Below are 19,882 nucleotides of genomic sequence, written 5' to 3' on the forward strand. Positions count from 1 at the left end.
ATGGTCTCTGCTGTAACTACTTCACTCAACTACTGCAGCACAAGGCAGCTGTAGACAAGAAACAAGTAAAGAGATAGCCATGCTCCATCCAGTAAAAGTTTATTTACAGAATCAATCATCACACCAGGTACCAGCTCATGCCTGAAATCCTAGCTACTCAGAAGGCTGAGATCTGGAAGCAGAGGTTTAGAGCCAGCTCTACCAGAAAAGTTCACTATCTCCAAAGCAAACAAGCAAAGCTGAAGGGATGGGTCAGGTAGAGCATCAGCCAAGTAAGTATTAGGCCCTGAGTTCAAACCCCAATACTATCACCCAAAAACAAAACAAAACAAACAAGAAAACAAAAAACTAACAACAGGTATCAAGCCAGATATGGCCCAAGAGCTATCATTTATCAACCTCTGGTCTAAACTGAATACATACGCCATGACCCTGTAAGACACAGATTCTGTGTCTTGAATGGGCATACCAGGTTCAAGGTCCAGCTGACAGAGGTACTGGGAAGTGTTCAAGGTCACCACCACCACTCGATGGTTAAGAATATCTTCTTTCTGGGGCATCTGAAAGGTGGAATGTGCACTGGAGATCAAACAGTACTGATGCACAACTGGGTGGACAGTCTTTACCCAGCGATTTCGGAAATATACCCTGTAAAAAAGGTAACATTTCTGATTTATATTTAATAATATTTTAACAGTATCTGTTTTACTGTAAATTTAGCGAAGACTCTAGTAATGCTGATTGTAAAAATACTTAAATATCTTATACTGTCATTTTTTGTGATAGTTAAGGTAGACATCATTAATAAGATCATTCAAAACCATCTAATATTTTTCAAATTCTGAGAATAGTGACAAATGACAGTTAAGTTCATAGTTAAAGACTTTAGCTAACAATGTAGCTTTCTGGTAAAACACTTGGGTAGCATGTGATAGACCCTAGGTACAATCCCAGCAACAGGGGAAAGTACATATATATGATACCAATTAAGAAAGAAGAAAGCAATTCTTAAAGCAGGCAATAGTCTGGTGACAAACTTAATTCATTGCAACCTTATTCATGTAATTGAATATCGCATTATTCATATGTAATAAATACACAATTAAATGGATACTTCAATTATTAAGAATCAGAAAGATCTGACCTAAGAAGAATATCTATTTCTTTAAAGAGCTATCTAAAACAACAAATGCCTTCAATATGCCTAGAAAGCAGCAAACGCACTTTTTCTCAAAAGACAGCTTTCCCAGAGTTATTACTTTGCCAGAAGAGATGCTGATCCCCAGATCTATGGACAGAAAGAAACTATGTTTTCCTCTACATTGCTTTTAAAGGCTCATTATAATTAATTCAAGGTAAAAAAAAAAATGAAACCAAGGACAATCTAAAATCTTCATCCCTAAATATTTTAATTTACACTTAATTCTTCCCTGGCAATGAACAGGATTCTATAAATTTGAATCCTAAATGTATATACTTAAAGATACTATTCACTCTATTTCCACATTATCATATTTTCCAAGGCATCATCTAGCTTGCACAGTACTGAGGAAACAGTAAATCCCTCATCAGCCTGACTCACTGAAGAAACCCATCCTTTCTCATGATCACACATAGGTACTTGGTGCCCTCTTGTGTTCCTTCCTTGGTATCCTTCGACAATTCCACTCTAAAGCTGATCTCCTCCCAGCGCAGTTTGTCATTTTCATTTTTCTACTCTATCTCCCAAACATTTCACATTCATTGTTCATCATGACGAAAAGTGTGATTAATATACATTAATCTGAGTTAATATAGGTGGTGCTAATAAATCCTAAGAACTACTGTATTAATCCTCTCAGAAAACAGTTATAAATTAACACTTTTCCTAAACAGAAAAAGTACTATAAAAATGTAAATAAAACATGTAGAGAAGTTAGATGGTTTTCCTAGTTTTATTCCATTTATTAAATAAAATTGAACTTAAATATATTGGTTATTTTCCCATTTTACACTGAGCCAGTTGTACGACTTAAAGAATAGAAGATCAGCTAGCAGCAAGTGGCCCATACATGGGCCACTAACTACATATAAAAGACACTGGAATATAACTTTGTTATTCTACATGTTTAGATGCACTCATTCCTTGTCAGATTATAGCTTATAAAAAATAATTTTACAGGCTGGGAATGTGGCTTAGTGATAGAGTGCTTGCCTTGCATGCATAAAGCCCTAAACCACATAATCAGAAAAATCTAGAAGTGGTCCTACGGCTCAAGTGGTAGAGTGTTGGCCTTGAGCAAAAAAAGCTCAGGGACAGTCCCCAAGCCCTGAGTTCAAGACCCAGGACTAGCAAAAAAAAAAAAAAAGGAATTTTACATGGAATATGGTGAACATTACCTAGTGAAACAATACATTTTAGTGGTCAGCAACAACAGTTCTACCCTTCAAGTGTAAAATGCCCTATGCTAAGCCAACCAAGAGTTGAAAGCATTCTAACTCTATTCCACTGTTCTAAACCAAGCACAGCACAAAAATTGAGATTGGCACATTTCCTACAACACACATAGACACAAATTCTACCAAAACAACAAATGAACATTTTATCTCCATTAAAAGAATAACATTAATGATATAAAAAGCAGCTACTCAAACTTTCATTTCTAATCTACAGTAGATAAGACTCAGAACCAAATTAGTGATTGGTAAAATTATCCTTCAATAAATGTGATGTTTTAACTTACAGTAAGTAAATTCACTTAATATTTTCTTAGTAAACACAACTAAATTCTACTTAAGACAATTATCTCTGCTTTGTCTTCTAGAATAAAAACAAAATATAGCAAAAGAATCTATGTGAGAAGGCCAAACCACTCTCTTCTCTCTTTTTCAACTCAATTCCAAAACCATTTAAATGGCTTTGGTTATGGTTCTTAAAGTGTTATATTGCATAATTTCAATTTTCCATGCCTGGGCCCAACTAAAAATAAAAGGTTAGTAAATTATGAATCAAAGTGTGGTTTGAAATTATTTTTAACAATATTTTGAAGAATCTAGGCCATGATATATTAGTTGGTAAAATGGCAAAACTAAACATTAATTCATATAACAATGAAAGCAAATGGTGGCTTTATAATAAACACTTCATGACTTTTGATTGTTTTCTAAAGAAAAGGATTTGTTCTCCAATAATCCTCTATTTAGGTACATTTCACATCCAAATATACACTCAAAGGATCTCACTAAACTTTCCTAGCAAAAATTTGTGAATTGCACTTAATGACATTTATATTGCAAAAATCATTTTAGTATTTCATGTATAGCTTTCATGAAATTACCATGATTAAAATCAAATTTTTTCATAAATATAACATCACTATATGACCACTCAGCCATGCTAGAATTTCAGCTAAATTCAATTTTCAACTTCAATTAATCATATTTATAGTATTTTGTCATACTAGTACATATCAAAATCTACTTAGGGTGTAACATTTTTACACATGAAACTTAAAAAAAGGATGTCTTTCTATATATTTAATGTTTAAGAAATTAATGGTCAAAGTTTTTATATTTTACCTTAATTTTAAATGATTTTTTTTTAAAGATATAACCTCCAAATGACAACAGGAAGTTAAAGATTTGGGTATTTCCAAAGCTACTAAAATCTTTACAGACACCTTTTCTTAAGAATGACAAAGTATGTGTGATACAGATACATAATATAAGCCTTAAAAAAATACCTGAGAGGTCTTGCCTGGGGATTGCCTGCTTCTACATATGGATGTAAATAATCCTTTATGTAGAGATCAGCAGCACTATTAGAATGGGTGCAAATGAGAATCCTGCTGAAATAAATGGTGCAAATAAAAAGAATGATAAAACACAAAACTACTCAAGCAGTACAATACAAAAAAAGGAGTGGCCATCTTACTAATCCAGTATCCCTTTCCCTTAACCTACCCGGCAGTCTCTAACACTAGTTAATGATACTGTTAAGAATTTTTACTATTCTAGCCTATAAAGGAAGCTCCCCCAAACCATGGTTAAACCTATATTTAAATATGTAATTTTTTTTTTCTTTGCCAGTTGTGGGCCTTTAATCAGGGCCTGAGCACTGTCCTTGGACTTTTTCTCGAGGCTAGAGCTCTACCACTTGAGCCAGAGCACCACTTCCAGCTTTTTTCTATAGAGGTGGTACCAAGGAATCAAGCCTGGGTCTTCTTGCATGTTAGGCAAGCACTCTAACACTTGGCCAAACTCCCGGCCCATAAATATGTCATTTTTAACCAGCTTGTTGGGCTCTAACATATATCATAATTCCTCAGCAAAGTGGAAGTCTTATATTGGCCAATTTTAAACACATTATGTTTTGGGTCAGGAGTTTGGCCTAGAGGTGGAGTGCTTGCCTAGCATGCACAAAGCCCTAGATTTGACTCCTGGTACCACATGCACATCAAAGGCTGGAAGTAGTGCTATGGCTCAAGTGGTAGAGCACGATCCTTGAGAAAGCTCAACGAGAGTACCCAGACCTTGAGTTCAAGCCCCAGGACTGGCAAAAGTAAATAAATATGTATGTTTTAAGAGGACTAAGTTTTACTTTAGAAATTTTCTAAGTCCTGGATGAAAACTGTCTTACTGGCCCCCATTTTATATTTAAAAGAACATAGAGCCCTAATACCAAAATGCAAGTATAGCTCCCACCCCCTCACCTAGTTTCCTGCTGCTGTAGTATATGCTTGACAGCCTGAGCTAATGTGAATGTTTTGCCTGTTCCGTAGGGTCCGATGATAAGGACAGGCGGCAGCTGGATGGAAAGTGGAGTGGTAATTGCCAAGACAGCTTCTTTCTGTTTGGCATTTAGTCGAGGGTCCAACTGTTCATCCCATTGTCTGTGAAAAATAAAAACATACGTTATTTAAATCATTTGCTTCATAGTTATCAACACAACCTGATATGACACACAAGTATTTTGAATTTTACTATGCCATTAAATCTACTGAAATAATAGCACCTAAAGCAATTGATACTTATCCTAAAACCACTTTTTAGGAAATTCAAAACTAATCTTATAGAAGTAGTGCTGTGGTTCAAGTGGTAGAGCTACAGCTTTAAGCTGAAGAGCTCAGGGACAGCACGTAAACCCAGAGGTCAAGCCCCACAACCTGCCAAAACAAAACAGAACAAAAAAATACTCTAATCTTATTAAAGCAACTAAGAAACTAAAAACTAAAACACTTGTAATCCAGTTACTGTTACCTTCCTGAGTAAGTAACAGCAATGTTTCAAAGACATTATTTGCCTGTCCCCTGATAAAAGCATCAAAGCAGCTGGTAAAATGTATAAAAAATAAAATATGAAAGGAAAACCAAGTGAATTTCAAGTATTAATCCATTGAAAGGTTTAAAACAAGAAAAAAGTAGGGAACTTGTATGCTCTTAGGAGATACTTTTTACAAAACATTAACGTAGAAAACAGCAAAAACTTTAAAAAGTATTAAAAGCCAAACAACACGCTTTCTAACATGTTCATGCACACAAATCATATACATGTCACAGTAGCACAAATGAGGGTTAGAGATCCAGCTTGCTAGTGTCCCCTTTATGATTTAGCTAAGTTTTAAACACTTAAATGGACAGGACATGCTGAAATAGATCAAATGAATAAATAGCATCCCATCCAAATTTACAATTAAAATACTAAATATTGCCACATCTATGATAAAAATGACAGGGATGCGAACCAAAGTAAGAAGGGTATGTAAGTAAAGAGATTCTTAGAAAATTTCTAACATCCCTAAATAATGATCCCCAAATAGGAGAGTTTAGATTAAAAAAAAATCCCCTCTCTAATAAGACTGCATTCTACCTAAACTAAAGCTAATTATATATAGAAAATTATCTTAATATTTTCAACTTTTAATTACATGTCACTACGAAAGATATCTCAAACTTTAAAAATTCTTTAAAAATGCAACTTAAAAAATAAACTTTACCACTGCTTATTATTCTTTCTTGCCAGTCCTAGGAACTCAGGGCCTGAGCGCTGTACTTGAGCTTTCTCAAAGCTAGCATTCTACCACTTGAGTTACAGAACTACTTTCAGTTTTTTCAGTGTATGCAGTACCAAGGAATTAAACCCAGAGCTTGGTGTATGCTGGGCAAGCCACAGTCACTGCCCCTTGCTTATTTTTCTTTATACTTTTTCTTTTTTGCCAGTCCTGGAAGCTTGAACTCAAGGCCTGAACACTGTCCTTTGGTTTTCCTCAAGGTTGGTGCTCTACTACTTGAGCCACAGCACCACTTCCAGCTTTTTCTATGTATGTGGTATGGAGGCATCGAATCCGGGTTTTCGTGCATGCAAGGCAAGCACTCTATCACTAGGCCAAATTCCTAGCCCACTTATTTTTTCTTTTAAAAACATTTTTTTTTTTTTTTTTTTGCCAGTCCTGGGCTTGAGCTCAGGGCCTGAGCACTGTCCTTGGACTTTCTCAAAGCTAGCACTCTACCACTTGAGCCTCAGTACCACTTCCGGCTTTTTGCTATGTATGTGGTACCGAGGAATTGAACCCGGGTCTTCATGCATGCTAGGCAAGCACTTTAACCACTAGGCCAAACTCCTGGCCCCTTTAAAAACATTTTTAACATTAACAAAAAAAAGGACAAAATGAGCTCTATGCAGTGGACATCTAGGAGCCAGGTTATTAGCAGTTTATCCAAATTCTGCCAGTACCTAACAATAATGTTCCATCTTCTAGAAATGAAGAAAATGATGACCAAGTCCAGATTTGATATATGTGGCAGACACTGAATGATTACCCCCAAAACATTCACAGCACCCTCTTCCTGTCTTCTTCTATTGTTAGGCCTAACTAAGTCATAACACACTATTCCCAGCCTCTTTTCCTGGAGACATATCCTAGTCAATCAAGCGTACAAAGAAGTCTCTCAAAATAGCTTCTAGAGGGCCGGGAGTTTGGCCTAGTGGTAGAGTGCTTGCCTAGCATGCACGAAGACCCAGGTTTGATTCCTCAGTACCACATACATAGCAAAAAGCCAGAAGTGGTGCTGTGGCTCAAGTGGTAGAACCCTAGCCTCGAGAAAATCCAGGGACAGTGCTCAGGCCCTGAGCCCAAGCCCAGGATTGGCAAAAAAAAAAAAAAAAATAGCTTCTAGAGTCAACAAGATAAAAGCAAAGCCTCATGAGTTGTTGTTGAAGAAAGAATCCTTCTTGCTCTGTCACCTTCCTCATTCAGCTGGTTGGAAAGTGTGAGTGGAAAATAACTCTGGAGCAACCATGGAATAGCTATGAGACAATATGAAGAAAAAAAGCCACACACTCCACTGGCAGAGAGCAGAAGGGAATCACAAGCCTCCCCAGCACTGCTGTGCCCCTGCCCCACCCCAGGCCACTTCTAAGGCTTAGTAACCTCTGTCCCCCCATTACAATAGAGAACAGCAACTTGTATTCACAGCAGATCACTATGATTCGTTGATAACTGCCCCTCAAGTTCCTTTAACTGTATGTGGAGGTAACAATACTACCACAATCAGATGGTTAGCTGTAAATAAACACCTATTTATATAAACAAACATTCACACAAAAATGTTTGGAAAACTGGTTAGACGTTAACTGTTTTTAGTTTATATTCATTCTGTAATACTCCAGACGACTGTAGAAAAAATAGGTATTACTTGACCAGAAGATATTTTTTAAATGGGAATTAATGTACCATCTATCTAGCAAATATCATGTAACCCTTCTATTAATTACAATAAAAAATATATGAAAAAAAACAAACCCTTAAAAATTCATCCTAATCTTTCAAATCTGGGGACTCAAACAAATTTGAGAGGGGGAGGGAGAAGATTACATATGTAGGTACAAATCTAAGAGATTAATGAAAAACTTGCAGGTGTAATTTCGGAAAAACAAAACAAGGTCTATTCTATTTATGCACCTAGTCCGGTTATCAATTCTTTCAGTGTAAATGGTTGCTTCAGAGATCAGAAACTATCACTGTCCACCATCTGTGTAATTTTTAGCACTGAATAATGAATTTGTTAAAAAAAAGCCAATAATTACAAATTATGTTTCTTTATCAATACTACATGTTATAAATCATCTTTGATTTTCACAATTAAAAAAAGTCAGTCTTCCCAAATGTATTCTAAATAAATTTGAAAATTTATTCTATTCAAGCCGGGTATGGTGGCTCATGCCTGTAATCCTAGCTACTCAGGAGCTGAGATCTGAGGATCAAGGTTCAAAGCCAGCCCCGCATTCTTCAACTGGACACCATGTAAAGACTAGACAGGGATGGGGAAGGAAGAGACCAAAGTTATGTGATGGTATTAACACTTTCAGTTTTACAAGATGAAAAAAAAAGTCTATACAACATGAATACATTTAATATTACTGAACAGGGCTGAAAGTATGTCTCAGCAAAAATGTGCCAGCATTGCAATCACAAGGCCCCGAGTTCAAACCCCCAATAACATCAAAAATTACTTAACAAAATTATAACAAGAAGGGAAATAAATATAGGACAACTTAAATAAGTGTCAAGGCAATATGGTTAGACCAAACAAACATTAGAGAAGAAAGGCAGTATGAAGCAAAACTACGACATACTCTTAAAAGATACTGAGGGAAAGCAGTCATTAAGTAATACAGATTTATGTTAAGATCTCAGATTACCAACTGATCAGATATTGTCAACAGTGAAATAACAGGATTATTTTACAAAACTAACTCCAGAAGGAATATGTGAGTTTAGCCAAACAACAAGGATTTGTATGAAGGACAAAGATTATAACAAGAATTCTACAGAAATAATTTAGGCTGAAATTCAGCATGGCCCATAGAAAGGAAAGATTTGGGCTGGTCTTGTGGCCTAGTGGTAGAGTGCTTGCCTAGCTAGCATGCACAAAGCCCTGGGTCAGATTCCTTGGTTCCATATACACAGAAAAGGCCAGAAGTGGTGCTATGGCTCAAGTGGTAGAGCATTAACCTTGAGAAAGCCCAAGGACAGTACCCAGGCCCTGAGTTTAAGCCCAGGAATGTCCAAAAAAAAAAAAAAAAAAGTTTTTCTTAAAGAAAAATAAACCCAATACTACCAAAAAAAAACCCAAACCAAACCAAAAAAAAAAAAAAAAACCAGGAATATTTTCTGGGTGCCAGTGGCTCAACCTTGTAATCCTAGCTACTCAGGAGGCTGAGATCTGAGGATCAGAGTTCAAAGCCCAGGCAGTAAAGTCCCATTAACCACTAGAAATCCAGAAGTGGCACTGTGGCTCAAGTGGTAGAGTGCTAGCCTTGAGCTGAAGAGCTAAGACAGTGCCTAAGCCCAGAGTTCAAGCCCCATGACTGACCCCCCACAAAAAAATACACACACACACATTTTTTTTTAATGAACTATTTGACTCACTTTAGAAAAGCCCTAATTTTTTCATTTTGCTTCTATGCAACAATATTCCTAAATTGGGATGTTTAGCATCCTATCAAATGAAAGCTGTTGAGAAAAGCAAAAGAACTCATTTAGATTCTGGGGGAAAACAAAGGAAAATAGATGAACCTCATATGGTTCATTCTAGGTATACTTCCACTCCCTCAACTACAGACAAACTTCCTTGTAAAAATATGCTTCAGTTACTTGACAAAGACATTAAACTTGACATGAACATGCTTTCCTCCTAAGACTTCAGTACCTGTTGGGACTCCAAGGTATGATGGGAGTCATATTGATGTCTGGAAACAAAACACCATTGTCCTTGATCCTGTCTAGTGCATAATGCATTTCACAGAGGGGTAATCTATTCAACTGAAACTGAAGTTCAACCTGAAACACAAATGAAAATTCATTTTCAAGTGAATTTTTCAAGGCATTTAAGCAAACATCACTATTGGTAGTTCAACAGAGTACCTTGCGGAGATAAAAGTTAGGAGATGACAAGTTTGGAGATTACTTGGAAGCACACTCTTATTCTAAAAATTATTGATGTATATAATATTGCCTTGTTTATTTAGCACCAGGCACTGTAATAAGTACTTTACATGATGATCTCACTTAACAGTACTAATAGTGTATATACTATTATTAACATCATTTGACACATTAAGAAACTAAGGGACTTATAAATTATGTACAAATTAGATAAGAGTATCTGATTCTTTCTTATGAAGAATAAAATTTTAAGCTGGATGCGGTAGCTCGCGCCTGTAATCCAAGCTACTCAGGAGGCTGAGATCTGAGGATCAAGGTTCAAAGCCAGCCCAGAGCACAAAAGGACCTGAGACTCTTATCTCCAATTGATTTCTAGAAAATGGGAAGTGGGCTTGGCTCAAGGGTAGGGTGGCAGCCTTGAGCTGAAGAGCTCAGGGACAGTGTCCAGGCCCAGGGGTAGGGCAGTAGCCTTGAGCTGAAGAGGTAAGAGATAGCACCCAGACTGAGTTCAAGGCCCTCAAAAAAAATAAATAAAATTTTATAAAATCCATAGAACATCTGTGAACTATCATATATTGAATGATAATCTACCTTACATAGGGATTTACTATAAGTGAATAATTTTCACAAAGTTCTTGTTTTTGTTTTGCCAGTCATGGGGACTGAACACGGGGCCTGAGCACTGTCTTTGGATTTTCTCAAGGCTAGAACTCTACCACTTGAGCCACAGTACCACTTCCAGCTTTTTGTTGTTGTTGTTATGTATGTGGTTTGAAGGAACTGAACCTGGGTCTTCATGCATGCTGGGAAAGCACTTTTACCACTAGGCCAAATTCCCGGCCCACAAAGTTTTATGTTTAAGAAGACAGCTAGAGCATAACAGCTCATATTTGAATAAATAGGACGATCACAGTTCAGGCTAACCCCAGGCAAAAATAGCAGTTCCTATTAGAAAAATAAAGTTATGGGCCAGGAACATGGCCTAATGGTAGAGTGCTTGCCTAGCATGCATGAAGACCTGGGTTCAATTCCTTGGTACCACATACATAGAAAATGCCAGAAGTCGGGGAGTGGGTGATGGGTGGGGGGAGGGTAATGGGTACCAAGACATGTGAAAGGGTATCAATGTATGTGAATTAATGCACCTTCTATCTGGCAAATATCATGTAACCCTTTTATTAATTACAATAAAAAATATATTAAAAAAAATCCTCAGATCTCAGCCTTCTGAGTAGCGAGAATTACAGGCATGCGCTACTAGCTCATGGCTAACTCTCTTCCTTCTTAAAAAAAAAAAAAAAAAAGAAAAGAAAAGAAAAAGAAAATGCCAGAAGTGGTGCTGAGGCTCAAGTGGTAAGAGTTCCAGCCTTTGAGAAGGCCAAAAGAGAGTGCTCAGGCCCTGAGTTCAAGACCCAGGACTGGCAAAAAAATATAAATAAGGGCTGGGAGTGTGGCCTAGTGGTAGTGTGCTTGCCTAGCATGCAGGAAGCTCTGGGTTTGATCCTCTGGAACCATATACACAGAAGAAGCCGGAAATGGCACTGTGGCTCAAGTGGTAGAGGGCTAGCCTTGAGCAAAAAGTATCCAAGGACAGTGCCCAGGCCCTGAGTTCAAGGTTCAGGACAGGCAATCAATCAATCAATCAATCAATAAATAAAGTAAGTAATTTTTACAACTCCAAAGGCTTAATTCTAGTGTTAAGCTGCCTGGCAAGTACAAAGCCCTAAGTTCAAAACAATACAACAACAACAACAACAACAGCAAAACAGGAGAGTAAGATAAAAGGTGTATGTCTTAGTTTTTTGTTGTTTTTGTTCTGTTCACTCACTGCAGATTTAAAACTTTAATCAGAAAGATCAACCTTAATTAAACAGGAATATTCTAGTTGTTACTTAAATTAGGAAGATTCAAAGTATGGTGTAGTATCACACAACTGCAATCCAGCACTCAGGACTTGAAGCAAGAGGATCACAAGTTTGAGGTGAATGTGGATGCAACAGTGAGATTGTCTCAAGAAAACAACAAAAAAGCTGGGTAGCAGTAATTTATGCCTATAATCTTTGCTACTCAGAAGGCTGAGATATGAGGATTAGCCCAGGCTCAAAGTCCATGACTTTTTTTTTTGTGCCAGTCCTGAGGCTTCAACTCAGGACCTAGGCACTGCCCTGAATTTCTTTTGCTCAAGGCTAAAGTACTCTACCATTGGAACCATAGTACCACTTCTGGCTTTTTCTGTTTATGTGGTACTGAGGAATCCAACCCAGGGCTTCATGCATGCCAGGCAAGTCCTCTACCACTAAGCCACATTCCCCGCCCTGCAAGAGACTTATTTCCAACGTAAGCACAAAAAAAAAAAAAAAGCAAAAAGATGAAAAGTGGAGATGTGGCTTAAGAGGCAGAGTGCCAGCCTTGAGCAAAAAAAGCTCAGCAACAGTGCCCAGGCCCTGAATTTCAAACCCCAGAACTCAGACAAACACATACGCACACACTACAAAAATGAATTTCTCTGTGAGTTATCAGAGGTCCAATGTTCAACTCTCTACACAAGAATTCAAAGCCAACTGCACTCTGTCTGGTTAAGGTATAAGATGGGAAAAGAAGACTATCAGCTGACAACACAGTGAGAATGCAGCCCTCCAACCTACCTGTATGTCACAGTCAGGCCGAAGATTCAGTTCTTCACAGCATTCCCTGGATATCCTTAAAAATATATATTCTTTTGTTTTTTCTTCAATAGTAGCTTCATAAACCTTCTCTTTGGTTCCCTGGGTTTGTACTGACATCTCTTTAGGGACTGGTAATAAATAAACAGCACTGACTTTGGTCATCACCAGTCGTCCAGCCAAAGTATCTTCAGAAAGTGTTTCAGTAAGCTTAAAACGACCAAAAAGTTGTCCGTTCTGAGCATACTTAGCGCCCCCAGAAACTCCAGTGAGCATGAAGCTTGCTAGAATCTGCAAGTGCACTTTGAGGTTGAACCTGAATCAGAAGTAGAAAACTAGTTTGTTACATCAAAACCATAACAACTGAATATAAACACAATGAAAGTTAAACTTTCCCATCAATTCCATTTTGCTCTCTTTTTGCCTTTAACCCAAGTTGGACACAAAAAACCTTTTACATGACTAAATGTAATGTATATAAAGATACAAACTTAGTTGTGTTTAAAAAACAAAAGTAAATATGCATATTTGGTAATACTTGAGTATTGAAATGATACAATATTTTAATAAAACATACTAATATAAAAACCTGTTTAGGCAAACCATTGATACAACTGAGACTAAAAATCACATGGGACCAGAAGCAAAGATACTACAGTAAAATTAGAATGCCTTTCAAGTGGTTGTTTTCCAGGTAGATCTTACTAAAAGAACATACTCATGAAACTTCTTTTTTTTTTTTTTTCCCCAGTCCTGGGGCTTAGGGCCTGAGCACTGTCCTTGGACTTTCTCAAGCCTAGCACTCTACCACTTGAGCCTCAGCACCACTTCCGTTTTTTTGGTTTTTTTTTTTTTTTTTTTTGCTATGTACGTGATACCAAGGAATGGAACATGGGTCTTCATGCATGCTAGGCAAGCACTCTACCACCAGGCCAAACTCCTGGCCCCATGAAACTTCTCTTTTGACAGGTGCCAGTGACTCATGCCTCTACTCTGGGCTAAGAAGCTGAGATCTTAAAGATCAAGGTTCAAAGCCAGCGTGGACACAAAAGGACCTGAGACTCTTACCTCTACCCTAACCTCTAGAAAATGGGAAGTGGGGCTGTGGCCCAAGGGTAGGGCAGTAGCCTAGAGCTGAAGAACTCAGGGACAAGGCCCAGGCCCAGGAGTAGGGCAGTAGCCGTGAACTGAAGAGCGCCCAGGCAGGTTGAAGCCCCAATGACCAACCAAAAAAAAAAAAAAAAGCTGAGGGCAGGGAGTTTGGCCTAGTGGTTAAAGTGCTTGCCTAGCATGCACGAAGACCCGGGTTCGATTCCTCGGTAACACATACATAGAAAAAAGCCGGAAGTGGTGCTGAGGCTCAAGTGGTAGAGCTCTAGCCTTGAGAAAGTCCAAGGACAGTGCTCAGGCCCTGAGCTAAAGCCCAGGACTGGCAAAAAAAAAAAAAAAAAAAAAAAAAAAAGCTGAGATCTGAAGATCACATTCTCACATTCAAAGCCAGTCCAGGGAGGAAAAGTTCATCAAAAAAATTAAGGCTGGGTACAGTGGCTCACATCTATAATCCTAGCTACTCAGGAGTCTGAGATCTGATATTGTGGTTCAAAGCCAGCCCAGGTACTAAGTCCATCCTCCAGACTCTTATCTCCAATTAACCACCAAAAGACAGGAAGTGGCATTGTGGCTCAAGGGATAGGGTGGTAGCCTTGAGCTGAAGAGCTCAGGGGCAACGCCCAGGCCCAGAGTCCAAGTCCCACAACCAATGGGAAAGAATAAAAAAAGCCAGAAATGGCTTTACTCAAGTAAAGAATGCTAATAATCTTGAGCTTTAAAGAAAGTCCAGGGTCAACACCCAGGCCCCGAGTTTAAGTCCCAGGACCAAGACTAAGAAACAATTTCTCTTTCAATTATGTTAATGAGTAACAACAGCATAATTGTATGTGTGAGTAAACCTACACGTTTGCTAGAGAAGTGCTCTATATTTAAGACATACCCCCAGGCCTTCAGGGCTACAAGAAGCCAAATCTTATGTGGGATACAGATGGAAAAATCAAGCCTCCTGGACCTTAGCTGGGACACTCTTTCACATGCGTACACGAGTATGAGAACATGTATACGAAAGCAGCACAGAGAATCAAGATAACCTTCAGTCAAAAAATATGCGGTGAGAAGGATATAAACCAGCAATCTGCCATTCTGAAAAGGCAGTAATAATAACAAGGCACACATTTTCTACTTTTTCTCAGAACACTTCAAAATTTGAATGAAGAAATGAAGTCTTAAAATCTATACATTCAGTTGTGAAGAGAATTCTTTTGTGTATAAATTTAATGTATTTTATTTTTTTTGCCAGGGGTTTGAACTCAGGGCCTGAGCACTGTCCTTGGGCTTTCTCAAAGGCTAGAGCTCTACCACTTGAGCCACAGCACCACTTCTGGCTTTTTCTATGTATGTGGTACCAAGGAATCAAACCCACCTTGGTGCATGCTAGGCAAGCACTCTACCACTAGGCCAAACTCCTGGCCCTTTATTTATATTTTTTAGAACTATTTCCATTAAAAAATCGTAAGTTACATCTTGCATTTAAAAGAGCAGTGTCAGCTTAAAAACACACAACACTTGCATTCTGCTGATATTTTCCAGAACCTTTAGAAGAGCAGTAAGGAAGGAATGAGTCCTCCATTGAACACTCACACTTGGCAGGGACTGAATCAAGATTCCCCAGAGAGCAAGTGATCTGCTCAAAGCTTTCTGCTCAGAAATTGACTGATATTCATCTGGTAAGTTTAAAAACTCCAATGACTATAACGTAATATGCTTTTAAAAATTACCAATGAACCCCATTCGTTGGGCAACATGAGATTATCTCAGAGTAAGATAGAAAAGAGAAATAAATCAAGACTTTTTCCACACTCTGGACTTAGAGGATTTTTCTAAGTTCTTTATGGAGTCCAAGACTTTCTTGGAGAGAAGAGATTACTCCTAGAGCATTCTTATCTGGGTGTGTGCCAGTACTGGGGCATAAACTTCAGTGCTTCAAGCTCTTGTTTGGCTGATAGCTGGCATTCTATCATTTGAGATACACCCTTACTTTCATTTTTTGCTGGTTCATCAGTCTCTCAGATTGTCTGCTCAGATTGGCTTCAAACCATTATACTCAGATCTCAGCTTCCTGAGTAGCTAGGATTATAGACATGAGCTATCAGTGTGCAGTTTTTAGGGTACTCTTAATTTACAAAGGATCCCATCGTTGCTAAAAAGTGATGTACAGCTTTTTTGTTTTGGGGCCCATCTTGGGGCTTGGACTCAGGGCCCGGGTACTATCTGAATTTTTTTGCTCAAGGCTAGCACTCTATGAGCACTCAAGCCAAAGCTCCACTTCTGGCTTTTTGGTGGTTAACTGGAGATAATAGTCTTATGGACTTTCCTGCCCAGGTTTGCTTTGAATCACAATCCTCAGATCTTAGCCTCCTGAGTAGTAAATTAAAGGTATATAAGCCACCACTTAACTTGGCAACCACTCCCAAACCTCCCCAAGCTCACTCTTCCACAGACATCTATGAAGATATACTCTTATCTTCTATGTGTACCTCCATCTTCCATCAGACTCTGGTACCACCAGTAAGTATAAAAGATAAATTTTACTGCTAAATTCAGGCTCAGATCCAGATATACTATATTTTTTGTTCTCTGATACTGGAGCTTGAACTCAGAGCCTAGGTACTATGTCTTAGCTTTTTGCTCAAGGCTAGTGCTCCTGAAGCTTTACATCCAACCTTTCAATGGTTAATTACAGATAAAAGACGTATGGATTTTCCTGCCTGGACTGGCTTCAAACCAATATCTTCAGATCTCAGCCTCCAGAGGAGCAAGGATTATATGCATAAGCCACAAGCATCTTGCTATTTTGTAAATTTTAATAACATTTATTCAACCTAGTTTAAAAAAGGAGTGTGCTGGGCACTGGTGGCTCACTCCTGTAATCCTAGCTATCAAGAAACTGAGAGCTAAGGACTGCAGTTCAGAGCCAGTCCACACGGAAGTCCAGAAGTCCGAGAGTCTCTTATCTTCTAAACTCTATCTCATACCAATATTTATCAGGTTCTTTCTTAAGGAAAAAGGAACTAGGATGTCAACATGTAAATAAAATATATGATACAAGCGACTATGCTTGCCATTTAATTAGAAAAATCTACAGACACAATCAGTGAATACTTTTTTTTATACTATTAAGAGTCTGAATCTAAGGCTTCTTCCTTGCTAGGCTAGTGCTCTACCATTTGAACCATACTTTCAGCCCAACTTTTTGTCGGTTATTTTGAAGAGTTCAGTAGACTTGTACTCCAGCTGCCTTTGATCTGTGATCTCCCAGATCACAATCTCCTAAGTAGCAAGGAATATAATCCGAGCCACCAATGCCCAGCAATAAAAGCCTTTTCAGAGACAATAAATTAGCCTGACAAAGTGGTTCAACAAGCAAAAGCCATTAGAGTTCAATCCCTAGCAGAAAGACAGAGACAGAAAGAAAGAGCAAACATATCATAAATGACTAGGTAAGGCTCATAGACCAGCACATGGATAGGAGGCTTGCAAATTTGAGGACAATGTGGGCCACAGAGCAAGACTCTGAGTCAAAAAATGAAATAAAAGCACCATAAATAGGCCAAGATATAGTCTTCAAATAATGAAAACTACTAACTTTGTGTATTTTACATATTTAATTTGAAAATAGGTACACCTTGAAAGTTAGATGTATTAATAGAGTAGACTGAGGTTTAACTTACTCTTTCTTTCTGAATATATCTTTAATAATTATTCAGGATCAACTGATAATATTAAAGATAAGGTATCAATAAGGCAAGTTGATGAGAAAAAAAAAAGACTAGGCTGAATATACTTAAGAAAAATACTTCAAAAAATGCCATCATGTCTCCTAATGTGGTTCAATTGCTAGGGCTTATCTTCATTCAAAAACTAAAATCCTGGCCGGGAGTTTGGCCTAGTGGTTAAAGTGCTTGCCTAGCATGCACAAAGACCCCGGTTCGATTCCTCGGTACCACATACATAGAAAAAAAGCCGGAAGTGGGGCTGAGGCTCAAGTGGTAGAGCTCTAGCCTTGAGAAGATCCAAGGACAGTGCTCAGGCCCTGAGCTCAAGCCCAGGACTGGCAAAAAAAAAAAAATAATAAAATTAAATTAAAAAAAAAAACAACAAAACAAAACTAAAAACCTAAGAATTAAAAAGTTGCTACCCAGTATAACAATGATCTCAACAGCTTTTTTCATTTGTACTATCATTTCTAAGCTTTTAGTTTAAGCACTTGGTTTTAATCCATGACACAGGAATAAAATATAAGACATGTTAAAGCATTGTATACTTTTCTAAAGTTGTCTTACTATCAAAAAGCTTTCTTAGGGTTGGGAGCATAGCCTAGTGGTAGAGGGCTCACCTAGCATGTATGAAGCCCTGGGTTCGATTCCTTGGTACCACGTATACATATACACATACATATACACACACTCCCACACACAAAACTTTCTTGAAGATCTAAATCATTTCATTCTTTCAAAATATGTAATTTCTTTCTGTGTTCATATACTTATTCAACAAGTATTTTTTTGAATACTTTGTATGACCAACATTCATGTTAAAGGTTTATTTCATTTTATTCTATTTTATTTTTTTATGCTACTGGGGTTTGAACTCAAAACCCCTTGCTTGCAAGAGAAGACATTATACCACTGAGTCATACCTTCAACCTTTTTTTTAGTCTCCCTCCCTTCCCTCTGTAGCTAACAGTCACATACCACGAGGCCCAGCTTTTTCTGCTGAGATGAGAATCTTGTGGACTTTTCTTCTCTGACTGTCCAGAAAGGCTATTCTCCTGATCTCAAGCACCTAAGTAGCTAGAGTAACAAGCAGTCACTATACCATAAAGCTGGTGGCTGAGAAGTCTCACATTTATGCCTGGGCTGGCCTCAAACTAAAATCCTCTCCATTTCAGATACCTAAGTAGCTAAGATAATAGGCATGAGCCACTAGTACCTAGCTACCATAATGCTTAAGAGCAGGAAACATAGGCTTGCATTCCCAACACACGGCAAAGAGCTGAACCTCTTACAGATGCTTAGAAAGATCTTGTGAAAATGAGCCATGCTCTAAAATAAACAGTGCTTTTACTCATATGTTAAAGATTGAATACAGGCATTAAAGAATAATCATCTCACTATTGATCTTGAGTTATACTCCTTCATTTTAAAAATTAAAATGTCATCCAAAGGTTAGAAGACAAGAATGAACAATGTTTCTCAAGAACTTACTTGCTGACTTCTTTATACTGGGCTATCTCCTCTATATACAGGAGGTCATGTAACCGTGACTGATAGTTGGTCTTGGTCAATGATTTGTCTAAAACGGACTGAGTAAACAGCTGGTCAGCAGAGAGAGGAATTTGGTATCTGATAAGAAGGCTCTTCTCCAAATCAGTAGTTTCATTAGGTTCAAAATCTATAATAGTCTTAGAAGAAGAATCCCACCGCTTAGCTGTGGTTACTAGCTGTTGTTTTGCATGCATCAGGTATTCAAGATCTAAATGGAAATAAGAAACACATTTATAAAGGAATATAATGTTAAAATACATTAATATCTTGCTAAGACAATTTCAAATGCTAGCACTAAAATTAGTAAAAAGCAAAATATAAACTCAAAGAGTGTTATCCAGTATTATCCTCAAATCAAACTTTTCAACATTTAAAAAACTGCTATTAGAAATCCTCTTTTTTTTTTTTTCTTTTTCTTTTTTTTTTATTCAGGAGCTAGTGATTGAGCTCAGGGCCTGGGTGCTACCCCTGAGTTATTTGCACAAGTCTAGCACTCTACACTTAACTTTTCTGCCCAGGCTGGCTTCAAATTTCAATTCTCAGATCTCAGTCTCCTAAGAAGTTAGGACTACGGGCATGAACTATATCAGTGCCTGGCAAGAATGTCATTTTACACATAATAGTTATTAATGATTTTTCAATGCAGATTAGTATTTACAATTTAATTCTCCAGGTAAAGAGAAATCAAATCTGTAGGAAGATCTGATAAATTCTTCATATTGAGTGACACTATAAACTTCTCTATTCCACGTACCAATATCTGTACCATTATAGAAAGAGGAGGATAGATTTTTCCCTGTGTGATAAAGCAGAGTGAAACTACCTAGAAGTGGGTTGAATGCAAACACAGTTTAGACAATACACATGTACAACACTGCTGTGACAGGATGAATAGAGAGAGGAATGGAGGCAAAGAC

General features: G+C 37.8%; 1 protein-coding gene across 6 annotated transcripts in view; it reads right to left on the reverse strand.

Moving 5' to 3' along the window:
• Helz (helicase with zinc finger) overlaps positions 1 to 19,882 on the reverse strand; it is a 129,940-nt gene that overhangs the window by 53,332 nt on the left and 56,726 nt on the right. For 5 of the 6 annotated variants that reach the window (XM_090349892.1, XM_090349891.1, XM_090349894.1 and 2 more), the window contains 6 exons: positions 18,906 to 19,173; positions 12,571 to 12,904; positions 9,690 to 9,820; positions 4,692 to 4,871; positions 3,723 to 3,827; positions 470 to 648 (listed from right to left, as the gene is read on the reverse strand). In XM_090349892.1, coding sequence (XP_090206018.1) covers positions 470 to 648; positions 3,723 to 3,827; positions 4,692 to 4,871; positions 9,690 to 9,820; positions 12,571 to 12,904; positions 18,906 to 19,173 — 1,197 coding nt within the window. The remainder of the gene's footprint in view (positions 1 to 469; positions 649 to 3,722; positions 3,828 to 4,691; positions 4,872 to 9,689; positions 9,821 to 12,570; positions 12,905 to 18,905; positions 19,174 to 19,882) is intronic. The other variant, XM_090349896.1, reaches the window with a different exon arrangement.

The sequence above is a fragment of the Megascapheus bottae genome, chromosome 17 (assembly GCF_031878675.1).
Source record: "Megascapheus bottae isolate mThoBot1 chromosome 17, mThoBot2.hap1, whole genome shotgun sequence".
NCBI classification, from domain to species: domain Eukaryota; kingdom Metazoa; phylum Chordata; class Mammalia; order Rodentia; family Geomyidae; genus Megascapheus; species Megascapheus bottae.